We start from the raw sequence: 16,565 nt of genomic DNA on the forward strand, positions 1-16,565 counted from the left end.
GGCATTCCTCATGGTGGTAATATCAGTATAAAGAAGAGGGATAGCATTGTTTCAAATGGTGGCAAATTTGGTTTTAAGTGTAATACCAATGTTGTTGCTTCTCATGGTTTTGGAATTCAGGGTACAATTTAACTGGACAAATTATTCACCAAAGGGAAAGGGTTTGGATGGTTGCATTATACCATGCTAAACCTACAAGTTTGATGGAGATGGCTATCATAAATTTTTACCGTAACCAATTCGAGCATAGTTTAGTAGTTGTGATACCTAAATTACCTTCATGGTATGATTCATAACTCCACCGTTGTTCAACTACGAAATATATATATTGTTGCTAAATTAAAAAGAATTCATTTCCATTTCGTAGGTGTCTTGGGATCTTTTGTGCATCTATTCGAAAATTTAACTTCAATGTATCCCGTAATACTTTCTATTTCAAATCATATTAATATTATAAATTTAACCTTTTCGCTGATGGCAAAAAATGTTTACAAAAATGTCTATATCGTTCTCTCTCTCAATACTCAAGAACACATGAAAGTAGAACTCTCTTTCAATTACTGCTTCAGATGTCACGAACACATGAGAGAAGAACATTCTCTTTCAATTAACTGCTTCAAATGTAGGCTTTGCATGTGGCTTGGTTACTAGTGAATAAAATAACCACTCTATATAACAATTATAAAACACAACTATAAAAGACCATATTAAACAAGTGCATGTGTATATACTATTCATGTGTACCTTTAAGTAACAATAGAAATGTGCTAACATTTTGAATAGAGTTTGTACTACCTTTGGTGTCGCAGCGACATCGCTTGGAAAGGTTAAATGTGTGTCGTGTTAGTTGCTGCAGCACTCAAGGGAAAGATGCACCAGAGATGCAACGCAATCAAGAATTATATATAAATGGAACTTTTTGCTCCCTAAGTCAAACCCATACTGCCTTCCCTCTCGAATTTCTCCCTCATTTCTCTCTATTTTCTCTGAATTTTCATCACTTTGTGTTTGTGTTGTATCATTGCTATCAACACTTGTATTCATTGAAGATGAAGACTTTTATGGGCTAAAACGTTAGTTTTAACTTGGATGTTAGAGGATTTTCCAACTATAAGCTTGCAACACTTGTTTATCTAAGGATTTTCACATCTTTGTATTATAAGTATTATCGTGTTTATTTTGGATTATTTGACAAATATTTACTAATCAAAATTGGATGATCTATTACCATGGACTAAGACTTTATTGTGCAATCATTGAGATCCTTAATCACATAGCAGCAAAGTTTATAAGTCAAACTTGTGAATCTTATGGCATATAGTTGAGAATATCATATTATGTGGCCTAGCTAGTGAGGCATTACCTACTTTTCATTCATTGTAGCTTAATGTCTAGAACTTAGAGGGTTTGACAACTAATATATATGTCTAATAGAATGTTATATCTCAATATGTATTAGTCAATTACGTGATTTGGACTTCCAACTAAATGTGTTGGCTAAGGTCAGGGAATATAGAAGTAAAATTATATGAATTTGATGATCAAGTAAGCCATTGGTTTATCAACTTAATTGAAAACATGAGTTAAATATTCAAACTATATATAGTTTTAATATTTACACTTTCACTATTTTCTACGTTTAATTGTCACGCTTTCTACACACTTTTTAAAAGTATATTTACGTCAGCGAGCATATTAAAATCTTTCATTCGATGATCTTAGAACTTTATGTATATTTTTTTAGAAAAAAATTACCAGTTCGCGGTTCTCTTTGTAATTCAGCCCGTTCCACTTTTGCTACAAAAAATTTACAGTAGGAATACAATTTTATCGAGTCTACAAACCTTGCTATCAACAAGTTGCATAAAAGTTTTAGAGTATGTCTCTTACACATTATACATATAAAGTGATCATTTTCTTCCCTAGCAACCAAGCCATGCAAAGCCAACATTTGAAGCACTTGCAAGAGAATTTCTTCTCTACAAGAGAATTTCTTCTCTAAGTGTTCTTGAGTAATGTACACAGGGAAGTAGAAAGTCAAACTATCATGGAAACTCATATAGATACACACAAGATTTTATGACACAAAAAATTTTAGAAATAATGAAGACCTTAATAAAATATACATCAAATTACATCGATTTTTTAGAATGATAATTTGAACATGCATCAATCACGGAATTATGTTCGAATTGGCTACTACATAAATGGTATAAATTTAGATATTTTATCCATTTCCATCAAACTCGTAGGTTTAGCCTGGTGTAATGCAACCATATAAAACCCTTTTCCCTTTGGTGAATGGTCAAGTTACTTTGTACCCTGAATTCCAAAAGCATGAGAAGAACCAAAATCGATATTACTCTTAAAACCAAATTTGCCACCATTTGAAACAATGGTACCTCTCTTGTTTATACTAATATTACCACCATGAGAAACACCAACATGAACCTTTCTGGTGTGAGCTTTGAGACCTAGAGATGCAACATTCTTCTTCTCAATTTCTATACCAGAAGACAAAGCTTTGTTATTTCTACTCGATGATGAAGTTTGAAGACCATGAGAAACAGCAAAATTGCTATAGCTCTTTACACCAATTTTACCACCAGTTGAAATAACACCACCATGAGAAAGAGCAATATTACTACCACTCTTCCAATGAATATCATGATCCTTAGAAATAAAACCCTCAAAATCATGACTGTTGTTTATTGCTGGATCAGTTTCAAGGCCAGCGGGGGCAATCTCAGATGTTGGTGCTTGTGCAGGACTCTCGATGTCGACAACACTCGATGCGGTGCTACCACCTGTGTTTGAAAACAACCCAACACCACCAGATCCTATTGTATTGTGGAAGGAATAACGATGGTGGATGCCAAGACCGAGTATGCCGGTGACATCGTGGAAAGTGGCACCAACATTCACACAACAAAGGCAAGCAAGTACTAAGAACAAGGTGTGAAAAAGATTAAAACCCTGAGTTGTTGCCATGGTTAAATGTCTTAATTAAACTTGAAGGGGGCACAAGCTAGGTTTAAGGGATGATGAAATTTTTTGAAGATCAAAGGTCCTATATATATGTGTCTTTTTTTTAGTTGGAAAATTATATATAGAAAAGTCTAAGAAGTTTTGATTTTGTTGGACTAATATAGGACAACCAAATTATCTTTGGTGGTGCTCATGATTGATCGTTTGGTTATTTTTGCATACCGGAATGAGTTATATGCTGAAACAATCAAGTTTGAAATTTCTACTTTGGTTATGCCTGCACGATAAACCTTACATTAGTACCAAAAGTTAAATTATAAAAGTTGATGTCAAAGGTCTAAAAAGTTAAAGGATCAATATGCTTTGAAAGTTGTTAGACATCAATGGGATAAATACAAATGTTAAATAAAATAAAATTTCATCCAAAAAATTTGACTAATTAACTAATAAACTTTTACCATTTTTAAATAAATTAATTAACTTCTAATGGCTAATATATTTACATGTACGTTGATAATTTATATGAAAACCATTGTAGATGGTAAAATTAGTGAAAATATTTATAAAATATAAATTTTTTTAGAAAACCATAAATAGGCAGAAACAAGGAAAGAATAATCCCAGAATAAATGGGCTGAACACTATAAAATGCAAATATCCCAACAAAATCAAATTTGCATAATGATGTAAATATGAAAAGAAATATTATGGAGTAACTACAATGTTATTATCATGACAATAATTAATGAGACAAGTTCACTCTAAAATAGATTATGAGAGAACCTCAAACACAACTCAAGAGACAAAAGCAAGGAACGTAAACAAATATGTTTAGTCAATTAACAAGGCTCTAACACACAGCAATGTGACTATTTTTCTCCAAAATACATACTTGTTGATTTTTTTCTATATAGCACTTCAAAAGAGTTAGTTTTTATATATTCCTGGTCTAAATTCTGATAGTTCTTATGAATTTAATGTTCAACCGAAGTGTAACTGAAGGAAGGAGTTTATTGCATAAAATAAAAAGAGAGCAGAGTATAAATGTAAATGAATAATGAAAGAAAATCTAGTTTCCATTATGTGGATTTTCTGTTCATCAAATTCTCATCACCAAACTTAGTTTATTGCTTACACGTAACAAATTTAATTATAAAAGCTAACTAAATTGTCCTAAATTAACATATTATTCCAATTAATTTGGCTACATGAAGCATGCATAATTGAATTATTCTAATCCTAATAAGATCTAAGCTAATTATTTGATCAATTCAATCCTATACTCTCATCTAATTTAATTTACATCTCCACCTAACTTATCACTTCAATCCAATCAAAAATCAGTGATCATAAAATATCCAAGCGTTTGATAATATAATCAATTTCTATTATAAATAAATAAATTGAATTGAATTGAATCAGCAATACAACATTATCTAGAAATCTCACATATACATCAAAATAGGAAAAGAATCCTACATATTCAAGATAGAGATGATATCTTAACCCATAATCGACATATTTGACCCCATTTGTTTGATTACATAAAGAAGATGAAAATAACTCTAAAAAATTTAATGTTGTCTATGGATCAAGGAGAAAACACAAACAAAAACAAAGAAAATGAAGGATGATCACTCAAAACGACCACCCAAATCAAAAACTATGACTTAAAAACCGAAGCTATGGAATTATATTCGCGCAACGGCAACTCTCACTAATGCACCACTTTTAGTGATAATTTTGTAATACTTTAGTCTTTGGATCTAATTCTTTCTTAGAACTCGGAATTGGTCCATTTTAGCTTTCTATAAAAATAATCAAATTGAAATGTAACAATAAGATTCCGAACTAAGCGAAAATTAGATCGCACAGGTTTGATACAACATCCATAATTAATTAGTTCAGTGTTTTAATTCAAACTTATACCATAATTTTATGATGATCGTGAAGAAATTAAGATCAAACGATTAACTATATTTGTTAGGGGTATTTGTGAACATATATTATTAAGAATAAATTAACTTAATTAGATTTGAAGGAAATTAAAGAGAAATCGTTAGTTAAGATGACTCCTAGGCATTCTCATAATTAACTTTTTTTTTACCTAAGTTTAACATTATCAATCAATTAATTGATCAAATAAATGTGTTTTGTAATAGTTGGTTTATTAATTTGTAATTCTTTGTCGAAAGATTCGAAAATGAAACCCTCACTATTATAATACTTGTGATGGTTCGTAGTCAACCAATTATGAAAGAATATGGAACAATTATATAAATTGGGCTATACAACTTTGTTACAAAGCTAAACACAAGCTGGTGGGTTCTGTTTTCCTATAGTTGTAATCTTGGCATTCAAACATGAATTCGCAAATGGTTGCTTTAAATGAGTGCCACTAAAGGCCACATCAATCTGTTCCAATTTAATACCATCGCACGGCAAGGCAGCGCTGCACTGCAAGGAAACGGCAACGGGAGATATCGTGGTGCCTCGAATGTTCTTGAACTGGACGTCGCTGACCTTCACCTGAGATGGCTGCATGAATGACAAACATGACACAATGTTAAATGTTGATTATGTAATTTTAAGCATGTTTGTGATGGTTATCGAACACAGAGTCTTAGTTACTTACACTTTTCTTCGTTTTCGAGCCGTAATTTTGATCGATGATGATAGGGTTTCGGACCTTATCTAAGACAATGTTTTGGAAGGTGATTCTAGTTGCTTGGCCAGGAGGTGAAGCAGCCCATGTCTTGATCCTTACCCCATTTGTGGTGTTTCTTATTGTGCAATTTGACACAAAAATTCCACGTACTTCCTTCTCATCTCTATATTTTCCAAGGCTTCCCACACTGCAAAATTGCATACATAAATTTGGTGTACCCATTTAACTCTATATACTTCTATGAATGCGATTAGAAAGCCAATCTATATATATTTCACTGATTGTTAATACATTTTCTAGGATCTGACTGAAGAACGGTGAAATCTAAAAGGATAGTGGGAGGCGTGTCGAGGATCTAATCATCGAAAAATGTGAGATTTAGTAATTGATCTTTTATAAGATAAATAAATTACTCATTTTGTTATCAATGATTTTAGGCTGAAAAACAGTTTTTAATAAGTCTCAGACCTGCAAATCACACAGCTTGTAAACTAAATTTTTGGACGGAGTTGGACCCAAGTGCTTTAAAGTCAATTTTTGGACGGAGTTGGATCAATTCAAACGGTCTGATCTCAATAACATTTGTATATACCTGATGCCATGTCCAGGGCCACAAGTGATGTTGAGAACATTGATATTGGTGGAGCCATGGCCAATTGAAACACAATCATCTCCGGTGCCAATGATGCTATTTGTAACATTAACAACATCAGTTTGGCTTATATGAACACCATCAGTGTTTGGGCTATTACCAGGAGCAACTATGTGAACATTGTTGATTTTTATATTGTGGCTCAAAACCACGAATATGTGGAAGGCTTTGCTGTTCACTGAAGTAATACCCTCCATCAACCCTTGGGTCACCTTGTTAAACTTTATTGACTGCATCCAAATTATTTACACAAAACCCTAAAATAATTGACAAAAACTTATCTTCCATACATTTTATTAAAGTTATTTACTTGATCATTCAAAGTAATGTTGTGTTTATAATGAAAAAGTGATTGAAACCTTAGAACCATCAATTTTGTTAAAAAAATGTTTGAAATCCTAGAACCCAAAACTATGCTTTGAAACATTTGAATTCATATCTATATCATAAAACAAAAATATAACAATAATGTTATGGGAAAAATTTTATTTTCTAGCGTGGCTTTTTAGTAATAGTTATCAAAAAATATTAGAAAACATCAATATCTAATATCTAATGAGAGATTAGGAGTAGCCTATTTGTATATTATGAAGAGTGTGAATATAAAAACAAATAAGGGTCTTAAATTGTCAATAAGTCTTTAAATTTTAGAGTTAGCATCCAATCCGTAACTTTGATAGTCTTAAATTGACATGGATCATGCATAAAACTAAGACATGTTTTAAAGCTTCTCAATCCATTAAACACAAAATTAAAAAAAAAAAAAAAAAAAGATAGAATGAATACTTACGGTTGGGGGAATAATGCATTGAGGATGTTTGCTACAATCATTATATTTCCATGTATCTGCACCTTGTCCATCAAAGGTTCCCCTACCAATGAGGTTCAACCCAGTGACAGATTCAAATAGAATCCACTCTGCGGATGAATATTGACTAATATCAGTTGTTGCCTTCACAGTCCCTTGAATTTCAACCGTCATTGGCCCGTCACACGGTCCGGCATACACCAATGGCCCTGTCAAAAACGTCCCCGGTGGGAATACCACCTTTGCCGGACCACTCGAGTGACATGCTTTAACCCACGCCTGCATGAACGCCTGCACATTTCCAAATCTCAAATATTTAACCTCCATGCTCGTTACAAAATCGACAAATAAAGAAAACAACAAAAAAAGTTTATGTGGTAGCTAACGTTATATTGGATGGATAGATGGTGAGATTAGTTTATTATTAGGGCGAGATGCAACAATATATATATATGTGACAACTTTCAAAACCCTAATCCCAAAATCATAAATACAGTATATGTGAAACTTGTACAATTCAAGGCATTTCAACAATAACCAAATAATATATGCCATCTAAACCATAACTCACTTGTGTACTATCCGTCCTGCCATCAGCTTTGGCACCATGGGCTATAATATTGAAAACTTTTGCAGTGGGGGTGGTGGTGGTTGTGGTGGTGGCAGGCGCTGCTCCAGTGAGGAAGCGGCTTCGAGTGCCAAAGAAGTCACCGGAATAATGGGGTGCAGCAGCAGAGCTGCACCAGACCATCGAAGAGAGCAATGTCAACCCTAATACTAAACCACGGACGGCGGCGACGTGAAATCTCTCTGGAATGGTCATGGGTCACCGGTGACTTCTTAACCCCCCAGATTGTGCTTAGTTATGAGTATGAGCTCTTTTGTTCTAAGGTTCTAATATGAAACCTTTTACTTTATTTGACTTGTAAAATTTATATTGTTCTACAAACCCATGAAAAACTAATCCCTTCCCTATTGTTTGGCTTGATTTTTTCTTCACCGTTATCTTTTTTTAGTATAACACCTTAAAATTTGGTGGTCTTTCTCCATTTCTAATGTTATATTCTAACCGATCATTTCTAAATTTAAAGAAAGAGTTGTGTAATCCTTTTTGTTTTTTTGGATTGCCAAAGCATGATGAGAAATTGTAATTTTTATATCAAAAAATCATTACCATTTACAAATAATATCAATACTTCAAAAAATTTCATGTAATACATTTACAATATTAGTTAAAGATAAAAGCAACATATATCTTTAACTAATTGAGCTATGAGAACCTATTAAAATATCAAATCTAAGAACTTTTAGGTCAATGGATTTGATGAGAGAGCTGCATATTTCTGCTTCCTTTGAGAATTAAGTTCGATGCTACAAAGGGTTAGATTCACCTTGTCGAGAATCTCGTTTTGAACTTCAAATGGGATTTTTTTGGTCCAACTCATTTAATTTATCTATGCTTTATGAATTCTAAAAGAAATTATGCTTTTGACTTTTCTATCAACTTTGCTTTGATTTTGGGGTTTCTAAGAATATTACCAGCTTTAAGTTTAAAAGTTACAAAATATGGTACACTTTTGACCCATCTTTTACTTTTACTTTTACTTTTTAGTTTAAGCATTTTATTCTTTTCTTTACAATTTTAAGGGGAAAGTATAAAAAAATTTATGCTAATGTTTCAAAGTTTGAGAAACTTTTGTGTTTGACCCAAGCTTGATTGGAATTTTTTTCTTCTTCTCTTGAAAATACTCGCTTTCATTGGCAAATAAAATCAACAAAAAATTGATTGAGACTAATTGAGATTCGAGAGATGAGTTGCCAAGTCCAATGAAGAGATTGAGTAATATTTAAATAATAGTAACGATCGGACAAAAGAATGAAAAGCATTGAAGGAAGAAATGAAAAGAAAAATAATAATAATTTGGCTATATGGAATAGTTTGTTCTAACCCAAATTCTGCACATCACGACCAATTTTACGTTACAATATGCCTAATGAAGACCTCAAATTAAAAAGATAGAAAATATCTCACTTTTTTTTTTTTTTTGTAAAATACATAGTATACACTTCTTATGGTCAATAAACTTTGACATGAAACAAATAATAGAGTAACTAGTAAAATTCATACCATTGTTTAGTTACTATAAAATTTGTAATCCTAGAAAGCTATTATATTGACGGATATATTGACAAAAGATAAATCATAATTTTGAAAGAAAAAGTAGAACGTTTGACAACCACTCAAAATAGCTTTTATCATATTTCATTAAAAATAAATGTCTAAATCGAGAAGATGACATGAGTGTTAGCTAAAGGTGGAGAATATTCTTTCTAATTTGATGGTCATAAATGATCTTTTTTTCCCCTTTGTGAGTGAATGATAAGATTTTTAACTTTGAAGGGTATTTTCTTTTGTCTCTCTTTTGGAAGTTCTAAGCTATGTGTCACTCCTAATCTTTCAATATATGAATAATATAAATGCTTGTGGGTTACAATTAAGTAAATTAACTATAACCCATAAACTATTACACATTAATTAATGATTTTGTTTTCTGCATTTTTCAATTCAATTTTTTGTAGTTTTGAGCTTGTATAGCATATCAATTTTAAATCCATGATCTAATTTGCTAATTTATACAATTGAACCTATGTACTTTTAAAATTATTAAAATTGAACTCTAAAACCTTCGATTAATGTAAAAATTAAACCCAAAAGTGATGAAAAATTGAATCCTTAAGCTTTTATAATGTCCAATTTTAAAACATGGATAAATTTGTAGAGATTAATTTTTAATGGAAATGGTTTTTGTAACTTGTTTCTAAAATAATTTATTTATACTAAGATGGTGACTTGAATTGGAGAGGTGTGTTGACTACATTTTTCTTATCCTTTTCCTAATTTTAGTTTCTTAATCCACGAAATAAATTATAAAAAGTTGTAAATATTTGGAATCTTTTTTTAAAACCAAAGGGAGATATTTACATCTTTTTGGATCATTACAAAATAAAAAGTATTTATACTAAACAAAATTTTAGAAAGGAAAATTACTTTTTGTAGCCTTCTAATTTCCCAAAAAGTAACTTTTCATTATTAAATGTTAAAAATTACTTTTTTTTTTTCTGTCTCCATATACTTAAACAATATGGTTTTAATTGTTATTTACAGAAAAAGAAATTAAAACTATTTACCAAAACATAATTAAAAAAATCTTAAATAAATTACAAAGAATTTAATAAATTTTAGATAGTTCATTTTTTTTTTGGCTATATTTGAAAATGTCACATTAAAACTGCAATTAATTGATTTAAATTATTGTTTTAAATAATTATATGTCATGTTAAATTAGGAAAATAATTTATGAGAAAATTAATATTTTTTCTAATTTTAAATTTTTATATAATTACTTGAAAGACATGATAAGGAGGAGCGAACTTGAAACTTTTTAAAAATGGTAAATTTTATGAATTTTTTAAATCTTTTACCTATCTATAAAAAATATATTAGTAAATTATTAAAGAGGAAATATGAACATAACGCCATAATTACATAATTAATTATTCATGATTAGGTATAATTTATGTTTACTATAATTACACTTGATACGTGCCCATCTTATAAAATAAAATTCACTCCAATTTCCTTACAATTTCCACACCTTTAATACAGACGTCGAAATTCCCCCGTCGTCGTCGCAGGTTTCTTGGTCCAGAAATCCACGATGTTAATTCCGCCGTACATCTGGGCCGCCTGTTTGCTATTAATTGTTGTCTTAGCTTCTCGAACGTTGGGTGCAGCCGCACTATTGACAGAGCACTCAAAGATCAGAGTATGATCACAGTTGTTTTTACTCCGACGTAGATGTTGAATTTCGCCCTCGTAGGGGGATTTTTTATGAAGGGGAGGTGGAGGTTGGGGTGATCGGGAAGTTATGGCTCGTGTTCGCTCGAAGCTGAAGTAATGGTACTCTTCCTTTTTGAAGAAAGCAGCCATGGACTCGGACGAAGATGTAGAGGATTTGAAGTAATTGTGAAGTCGTGGGTTTGTTGTGTGAAGAAGGTGAAGGATCTTGATATTGTATTTATAGGGTGAAGAAATTATGTGCTTGTAAGGTAAAGTGAATCTTAATTTCTCTTTCTTATTTGATTTAAGTTTGTAGTGCTGATCCTATATGGTTGGGTGACTAAAAATATGTTCTTTTTCCAAGTGGGCTAAGTATAAACACTTTCTTCTTTCTTCTTTTTTTCCCTAAAAGTAGTTAAATGTTGCAAAATTCTACATTTCACTTTCATATTTAAACATGACAAATTATTCTACAAGAAAATGGATAGAGATAAATATAAGTTGAGATGCACTCAACCAAAGTATTACTCTTATTTATAAGATTTGTTTTTTCTTTTTTTTTTTTTTGAAGTTTTTCGATCGGCATCGATATTGACATCATCGTGGAGTAGAAAATACTTGAGCATGACATGAATTATGTTGTACATCGTTTAATGTTATTAAAGGTATGGCACGAATTTTTTCATTACAATGATTTAGGCATCTCACAAGCTTAGCACATTTGGATTTAACAATTAGAGGGGAAAGAAAAAAAATCCTTCACCTTGAAAATGAGGGTTGAAATACCGTTAAGGTCGACAAGTGCTTCAAGAGACTTGATCGACCAGCCCTGATGCACACATAGGAGATCCAGGAGAGTTACAAACAATGTCCAAACAATGCCTTGACTTTGATCTCACAATCACATAAGAAGGCATCATAATTAAGATTCTAAGCACTTGACATTGACGATGACCAATGATCATGATACGAATAATTTTTTGAATTTAGTCTCGATTTTAATTTATATTCGATTGAGTCAATAGTTATCTTGGTATTCTTAACTTAACTTAATGATAAGATTTCAAATTATCTAATAAATTTGAGTAAACTTCGAGTACTTCGAACCTATACTAAACTCGTCAATGCTAGAATTATTTTGAAAGCGGTTATTGTGATAGGAATATTCAACAAAAACACCTTGTTTCTATACTCGAGGAAGGTAACCATGGTGTGTCAAGTTAAAGGCCATAGTGTTGATTGATTCTCGTTTGCCGAGAATCTTCTTTCAACTTCAATGTAGATTTTTGGTCCAACCTATTGGGGATTACAATAATTTTTTTTTATAAAACTCTAACAAATTTTGATGCCTTGGTGATTTTTCTATCCATTTTGCTTTATTTTTGGTGGTTCCCCATAGAATAATGCCTCAAAATTTGCAAGAAAGTAAGATTTTGACCCATATCTTAGTTTTACTTTTAGTATAATAGCATCTTTTACCTCTTACTTTTCAATCTTGTGTTGAGACTTTCAAATATTTGTTCTACAACACAATATATTGTGTTTATAATGTTTGAAATGAAATATTTTTTTTGAAGACAGAGATTTCAAACCTTTATTACCAAAATCAACCACAAATGGAGTAAAAGCACATAAGAATAAACTTTTAGTAAAAATAACATATCAAGATAGGCTAAGTCGGATGGGAATTGACATATTTACCATAATTTGGTCTATCATAATAAATATGAAAATATATATAGACTATTTACCATATTTATGTTAATTTCGTGAATACTATATAATTACTTGGTTAACATTTTGTAAGTTAGAATAATATGTTTGGTTGTAAACTTCAATAAAATTTTGGCTGAATGAGTATGCATGTGTTCAAGATTAATGAAAAGACACATGCATGTGTTTCCATTTGATAAAAAACTCTACCTATTTTCTAAACAAAAAAATCTCTTTTTCTTTTTTATTATTATTATTTGAGTTGTTGGGGGAAAAGCATATATGAATAACATTAAAGTTTGAAAATATAAAGAGAGCGAAAGAGAAAGGATATAGTTTGCTTTCGGTTAGTAGCACTTCATGGCAAATTCGGATATATCTATGGGCATAAATACACATAAGTTTTCCTTCAATAATACACCAAAAAAGGAGAATAAAAAACACGATAGATATGTTACCAATATGTATGAATCTAATTTCAAAAAGCTTCATATGCTGAGTCAAATTTAAATAAAACTACTTATCGAATTTGATGCAAAAAGGATAATCAAACCTCAATTTTGAACACTTTGTATGGTCCAATCAAAGGTCTATTAAAGCAAAACAACTTGCTTGAAGATACTATTTTAGAGGTGATCTAAATTACAATAGCTTTCTAGTTTTGTTGTGTGAATCACCAAAAAGAAAAAGGAAAAAACTATAGTTTTCCATAGTCAGAAGTTATTTCATTTATTTGTCTTTCACCTTTCAAACAAACTTTTGGATTTATAAAGTTGATTTTTGGGCTAAAGGGTAGACTTACTTGACGAAGAAGAAGAATCTATTGGACCAAACAAACAATAGACTAGGATCACTATAATCTATAGAAATAATAATCAAGTATATTATAACATTTTAAAAAAAAAATGTAAATATAGCAAAATCTATCAAAACTCTACGGTCTTGATAAACTTCTATCATTAATCGACTCTAACAGATTTTACTATATTTAAAAAAAAGTTAAAGATGATCATATATATATGTTAATACTTTGAAACTAACTAATATACTTGTAACTCTCTCCTAGTAAATAAGTAAGCAACTCAATCCGGAGGATGGAATGGGCTTAAGAAAAATGATTGATTGGGCTTTGAACCAAAATAGTCTTTCTCGATTTGAAAAATAGAGTATATTATGACTTATTTCAAACTTCGGCCTTAGTAAGAATGAGGCTAAAGCCAACTTCTCGAAAACGAAACATACTATAGTTCACTCATCGATGTCGATAAAAAAGGAAGTTTGATATTAAATCTACTTTGGACTCTATTTTACCTTAAGTTCTAATTCCTTCCTAAAAAAATATAAAATTGAAATTGCATTAAAAAAAAATGATGGTATATGTTTAATATTCTTTATTCTTAGATATTATAATAATAGCTTTGTTTGTAATACTTTTTTCTTGAATTGATTCCGAATATTGTTTGTTAAAATTCTCAAACCTTTTGTTTAGAAACATATTCTCTTTTAATTAATGCAACCAAACTATACTCTCTTTTATTTTACTTACCATTAGCTTTTCTTTATTAAGTAATAAAGAAAATAATAATTCTATCCAAAACCTCTTACAAATTTTCAACAAACTAATAATATCTCATTAGGAGTAAAAGAACATCTAACTTTAAAAATTAGAACTCCAACCAATCTTATAAGAGCAATAAAATTACAAGAGTTATTACAGTTAACAAAAGTAACGACACTCGTCGTCATCTTTCCATGATCTAAAGATATTATTAATTTATATAATTTTAACGTTTTTGTTTGAAATGAAATGGATCAATATAGGGTATTTTACAGGTTAATTACTATAATAGATAAATAGAGGGTTGAGCTATTGTGAGATAAATATGTAAATAGACATGAAAAGTCCAATGAAAAGATGACAGAAAACAAGTTTCAAGGAAAGACTTAGCTTGAGAAGGAAACCCAATGTCCCCACCACTCACAAGCTTATATGCCAACTCAATGATTTTGGGAATTATTCAAAGTACTATATGGTATTAGTATTATTATAAAAAAAAATTAAAAGAAAAAAGAAGAAGAAAAGCACCAATTTGTATCTTGTTAGATAAATTTGATATATCTTTTTTTTGTCTGCCTATGTTTGTACTATACCTTAGCTACATGAGATGTGTAGTATCCAATATATATGTAATGTTCATAAAATAGTAGGATTCTATTGTTATGGATTATTTTTTGTTAGGCTTAGAGGAACCTTTTTCCTTAGCCTAAAACTATAGAAATTTGTGCATGAAATTTTGGAGTTCCCTCCATCTATCCCTCCTTTTTTTTTTTTTTTTCTTTTTGAGGAAGAACAAAAGGACAAAATAATAATAATAACCACATCAAAAAGTTTCCTATAATATTGTGTAGTATGTGTATGGTTCTTATACAATGTAAGATATGACAATATCGTTAATATATATATATATTTATTTATTTATATTTGTCCAACTTGTAAAATATTCTACCCTTGATTTCATGGATATTAGTGAAATTTTTAAAAAATTCTATTAAATTGATGAAATTTTGTTATAATTAGTTAATAAAACTTGAATGGAAGTTTAGTTACGTTCTAATTGATATTTTTTTTGTCGTCAATGAGGTAGATCAATTTTAAAATGTATATTTTTTAAAAAGGATGAAAAAAGATTTTAAAATATTTTAAGATGAAATGACGTGAATATTTAACTAAAAGAGTTTGAGTGAGATTAAAAATAATTATAAGTTCTCTTTTGTGGTTTTTTTCATTTCATTCTCTTTATAAATGAAAGTTGGATGGAAAATAAAGTTGAAGACCGGAAAAAAGAATAGAAAAAGTATTTTTTAAAAGAAAATCAAAATTTCTCTTATTTTTTTAAATAACAAAATAAATTAAAATATTTATAATCTATATCAAAATTTTGGATTCTATCACTGATAGTCTTTTATCACGAAAGCATATCAACGACTATCAGTGATAGAAGTTGCTATATGTTGTAAATATTTTGTAAAAACTACTATTTTTAAAAATTCTCCTACATAATATTAACATTCCACGTAAATTTTTTGTGGCATTCCTTACTAGTTACACTTTCGCTTGTGGATTCCTTTTAGATTCTTATGCCTATTGATTTGATTTTCTTTCTTGATTTCAACTATAAAATGATAAACGCTTTCTTAGCTACAAATTTGAAAGCCAATCCATTCACTTGACCAAACCTTTCAAAGAAATTATTTGATACTACTAACATGTAGGATATCCCTAGTTTAAGCCACAAAGTTCCGCTCATTCTTTCCATGTATCTATGTACTCTTTTTGCCTTGTCACACAGTAAACTAAAGGGATTACAATACAACTTAAATTCGACTAAATTTAAATTTAAATAGCGTGATCAATAAAATAAATTTTAAAATAAGTGTATTTTCATTGATTTTGAATAACTTCAAATGTAAAAAAAAAAAAAAAAAAAAAAAAAACAAATTATTACAAAAACCGAAAAAGAAACTATGCAACTACAAATAATATAAGGGCAGATGTAGGATTAAAAGGTGCCCACTCATAGGTTGCATATGTCCTTAATACTCTTCTTAAAACAAAGTGACTATTCACTACACCTTTTTATTCAATTAAATTATAAATTTTGTTGCTTTACCCTTTAAACAAGGAGCATCTAGGAGATTCTTCTTTTTCTTTGTTTATTGTTTCTTTTTCCTATATCTCTTTAATTGTTCTCTTTATGAATTTGCTTTTGAAACTTTTACCACTAAAAGTTGATTGCCAATACACCAATCTAAATCCATCAAAGTCCTTATATATTATAGCCAAACCCAAATATTTGTTCAACCTAAAAAAGCATATATTTAAATAACCATGTCA

The 16,565-nt window shown here is 30.1% G+C and overlaps 1 protein-coding gene across 1 annotated transcript; it reads right to left on the minus strand.

Annotated features, from left to right (window-relative positions):
* Nucleotides 1-5,125: 5,125 nt before the first annotated feature.
* LOC101221676 (exopolygalacturonase clone GBGE184) lies at nucleotides 5,126-8,124 on the minus strand. Its single transcript, XM_011661067.2, has 5 exons — nucleotides 7,688-8,124; nucleotides 7,099-7,407; nucleotides 6,249-6,538; nucleotides 5,624-5,843; nucleotides 5,126-5,526 (listed from the first exon to the last, which is right to left on the minus strand). Exons 1-5 carry the CDS (start codon nucleotides 7,937-7,939, stop codon nucleotides 5,296-5,298), a joined length of 1,302 nt encoding a protein of 433 aa, XP_011659369.1. The 5' UTR covers nucleotides 7,940-8,124; the 3' UTR covers nucleotides 5,126-5,295.
* Nucleotides 8,125-16,565: the final 8,441 nt, after the last annotated feature.

Source organism: Cucumis sativus, chromosome 7 (genome assembly GCF_000004075.3).
Source record: "Cucumis sativus cultivar 9930 chromosome 7, Cucumber_9930_V3, whole genome shotgun sequence".
Lineage (NCBI taxonomy): Eukaryota > Viridiplantae > Streptophyta > Magnoliopsida > Cucurbitales > Cucurbitaceae > Cucumis > Cucumis sativus.

Bases quoted from the DNA above. Each gene is read 5' to 3' on its own strand.
- LOC101221676 (XM_011661067.2), bottom strand. From the start codon at position 7,939: ATGACCATTCCAGAGAGATTTCACGTCGCCGCCGTCCGTGGTTTAGTA. The intron at 5,844-6,248 runs GTATATACAAAT...GCAATTTTGCAG, and splicing joins GGCCCTGGACATGGCATCAG to TGTGGGAAGCCTTGGAAAAT. The intron at 5,527-5,623 runs GTAAGTAACTAA...TCATTCATGCAG, and splicing joins GCTCGAAAACGAAGAAAAGT to CCATCTCAGGTGAAGGTCAG.